The sequence below is a fragment of the Bos indicus genome, chromosome 21, assembly GCF_029378745.1.
Source record: "Bos indicus isolate NIAB-ARS_2022 breed Sahiwal x Tharparkar chromosome 21, NIAB-ARS_B.indTharparkar_mat_pri_1.0, whole genome shotgun sequence".
Classification (NCBI taxonomy): Eukaryota; Metazoa; Chordata; class Mammalia; order Artiodactyla; family Bovidae; genus Bos; species Bos indicus.
This window is the reverse complement of record NC_091780.1, coordinates 20,504,522-20,508,205: the sequence shown is the minus strand read 5'-3', so window position 1 is coordinate 20,508,205 and position 3,684 is coordinate 20,504,522. Positions and strand designations below refer to the sequence as shown.

The window sequence follows — 3,684 nt, the reverse complement described above, 5'->3', positions numbered from 1 at the left end:
TGGCACACAGTGAACACACAGTAAGTAGTTGTTTAGAAGAGAAAGGCATAGAGCCTCCCTGGGTGGCTCACACAACCACAACAGTGCCTCCGTCTCCAGAACTTCCACATTTCTGGCTGCTTCGTTGTCAAGCCATGGCCTTCCCTAGGGTTTATTATTAGCAAAGGAGACAAGGTCCCTGATGGCAGGAAGCTGGCTGGGGCTCAGGGTGCTGGCCCTTCAGCCCTGGGGGCCTCTCAGCAAATAGTCCCTTGGGAACAGGGCAGCTGTCCCTGAGAAGGGGGCAGGCTGGGAGGGGCCTCACTCCCCCACACACTGGACCCTGGAGGAGCCCCTGTGTGAGCAGGACTGCAGCCCTGGCTGGCGGGACTGTCTTGGGTGGTGACCTGGGCAATTCCGTGGTCTCCAGGGTCCCTGCCACTCTGGCCACGTGTCCCTGTCATAGCCCTGAAACCCTTTCACGCCCCTGTTCTCCTGTCTCAGTTCCAGTCCAGGCCCCTCCTCCATGGGAAGGTTGGCTCCATGCCTGCCTCCCTTCTGGGTCAGAAGACCCCTACTGGGCTGCCTCAGGGCCACTGGGACTCTGGGATCCCGCCCTACCCCCGTCATCCCCACTCTGCCCCCCTGACCCCCACCCCTCTCCCAGGAGCATCCTCAGGGTTGTCTCCTCCTAGGGGTCCAGCAGGGGCCTCCTCTTCCAGCCCCTGCCCTTAAAAAGGGCCCAGTCATCTGTCCATCCCCATCCCCTCCCTGGATACCCTGAAAGCCTCCACCTCAGCCTCAGACACAGCATCCTTGTTCATTTCCAATCCCTTTTCCCAGCTTGGAAGCTGCTAACCAGTCTCCCAGGCCAGGAAAATCCTCACTCAGGTAGGACTACTTTCTAGATGTTTTTGGACTCTTATCTGGATGGCAGCTTTGAAGCTAAAAAATCAAACATGATGTCAATTTATTCTGTGGTTCCTCATGATGCCACCCCAGAGTCATCTGGGTTGGAGTCTCCCTGCCCCAGTGGGGAAGAGTCACATGTGAAGGCAAAATTGAGGGGCGGAATTTAGAACCCTTCCTACTTCCCATGTCATCTTGTCCCCACGGCCTTGCTCTCAAGCCATGGCTCCTCCCTGTTCACCCCTGAAGCTTCTCTCCTCAGAATGGGACTGTGCCCCTCAGATGGCAGGTCCTTCTAGTGATGCTGCAGGGAGGAGAGCCCGGGACACGTGTGTCTTCAGCTTGCTATGGGAGGAGGCCAAGGGCCTTGAAGGTGGGTCCTGGGTCTCAGAGCCCCGAGCTTTGGTCCTGGCCTCCTCCCCATGGACCCTGCCGACATGTGGGCTGTAGAGCAAAGTGTTCAAACCCACAGCTTTAGTTGTGTTTTCTGAGTTCCCTCTTCCTGGTCATGCATGCCACCTAAGGTGAAGGCATGTGATTTCTTTAGCCTTAGTTTTCTCATCTATATAATGGGGTTAGCAGTATAATCCACAGTCTCTTTTCTGAAACCCTTGGGTCAGATATCCTCCAGAATTCAGAATTTTTCAGTTTCAGACAAGTGACCTGGTGCATCTATTCTATATGACATAACATCCCACTGGGGTCTAGAAGTCCCTTGTAATCAAATACATTAGTGTTTCTACAACTGCACTTTTGAGCACTCATAATACATAAAATAAATGAAAATCATAAATTATCCCAGATATGTTCCGGTCAAATTTGCTACCAAATGAATTTTTTTAAACATTCTTGTTCAGTTTTCAGAGGCTTGAAGGTTTGGGGTTGCAGATAAGGACCATCCTACTTTGCGTCTCTATAGATAATGGCATGCAGCACAAAGAGATATAAAAAGTGTTCATGGTTGAGGCCTGACCCAGCCCAGCTGTGAGGTTTGGGATAAGACAAGTCTGTGACAAGGCCACGGGTGATGGGTGGGGAGAACCATTCTGGAGTGGCTGTGCTGTTACCTGAGTGTCTGAGCCATTGGTTCCAACTCCACAGATCCTGAGCCTCAGCCGTCACAGGGCCCTGAACCTTTTCCAGGCGTCTGACTTAATCCACCTCCGAAACTGGATCTTTCTTTGGTGGGTCCTCAGGGAAGACCACTGCTGTACTGGTGACCGTGACCTGCCTTACAGTCATGACACCATGTCCACCTGGCGGACATCCCCAAGCAGTGAAGGTATCCTCTGGGTGTCCTGGCTCCTCCGCCTGCCGCAGCTCTGCTCCACCTGCGTGGCCTTCTCGCTTGTGGCCGACATGGGCACTCTGAGAGGGGCCATAGGAAACTGGTCCATGTCCTTCTGGTGTGTCTGTTTCGCCATGACCTTCATCATTACCATAGTTGAGTGTTGCAGGCACCCGTCCAGCTTTCCTCTCTTCTGGTACAACATCTCTGTCACCTACACCTGCTACGCTGCCCTCATCTGCCTCTCGGCCTCCATCATCTACTCCATCACCTATGTCCAGTTCGTGCATTATGGTCCTTACAGGGACCGGGCCATTACCGCCGCTGCTTTCTCCTGCATCGCATCTGTGCTGTATGTCATAGAAGTGGCCGGGATATGGGACTGTTATGAGCTCAAGGAGATCTTCTTCTATGTGCACACCACGCGATCCCTGTTGAAGGTGCTGGAGACCTTCGTAGCTGGTGTCATCTTTGCCTTCCTCAGCAACACCTCCCTGTACCTGCACCAGCCGGCCCTGGAGTGGTGTGTGGCCGTGTACTCCATCTGCTTCATCCTGGCAGCTGTGGTCCTCCTGCTGGGCCTGGCTGAATGGGAATACATGCTGCCGGTCCCCTTCCCCATTTTCCAGCTTGTGCTCAGCCTGCTGTCTGTCCTCTTCTACATCAGTGCTCTGGTCCTCTGGCCACTCTACCAGTTCAGCGAGGAGCTCGGCGGGCAGCCCCAGAGGCCCAGTGATGGGGACTGCAGGGACGAGCTCACCTACGACATGTGCGCCTGGGACCAGCGCCTGGCTGTGGCCGTCCTGACAGCCGCCAACCTGCTGGTTTACGTGGCCGACCTGGGGTACTGGGCCCGCCAGGTGTCTGTAGGGACTGAGGACCAGCCCAGGGACTCCTGATCCTCTGCTCACAGGAGGTATCCTCACCGAAATCTGACATCCTCTGATGCCCTCTTCCTGGCCCCCTCTCTCCCTCCTCACATCCTTCCCCACGCATCTCGCTCTCTTTTCTGTTCCCTTCCCTCCTGCTGCTCTGTCTCCTTCCTGGTTTCCTTGGTTGTTCAATTTCTGTTTTGTCTCTTTCTCTTGCTTCTCTCATTTTGCCTTCATTTTCTGCTTTTTGGCCCTTTTCTGATCATCCTTAGTTTTCTTGTCTCCTGTGTCCTGACCACCTCTCCCCATTTTCCTTCTTCTGATCCATCAGGATCTCAAACTCCTTCCTTCTCTGCCCACCACCTCCTAAGATGCTGACTCCACAGCACACAGCCCTCTGTGCAGCTGTTCACACGCTGGGCCTCCGGAGGGGCCTCATTGCCAAAGGGTGTCTGTCCCCCTGGCAGTGCCTTACTGGTGTGGCTGGGAGAGTTTACGGGATGTGGGCAGGTAGGAAGGGATTGGGCTTTTTTTCTCCCAGTGGAGCAACTGTATAGTGCACCTCCCCTGTAAGTTAAAAAAAACCTCTGAAGGTCAATAATCTCTAGTGGGTGAGATTCTTGCATGAGATACTCT

At 54.1% G+C, this 3,684-nt stretch overlaps 1 protein-coding gene across 1 annotated transcript; it reads left to right on the top strand.

Moving 5' to 3' along the window:
• The first annotated feature begins 2,136 nt into the window (after positions 1-2,136).
• On the top strand, positions 2,137-3,077 carry LOC139178316 (myeloid-associated differentiation marker-like). Its single transcript, XM_070775924.1, has one exon. The coding sequence runs from the start codon at positions 2,137-2,139 to the stop codon at positions 3,073-3,075; it is 939 nt and encodes a 312-aa protein (XP_070632025.1). The 3' UTR covers positions 3,076-3,077.
• The last annotated feature ends 607 nt before the right edge of the window (positions 3,078-3,684 follow it).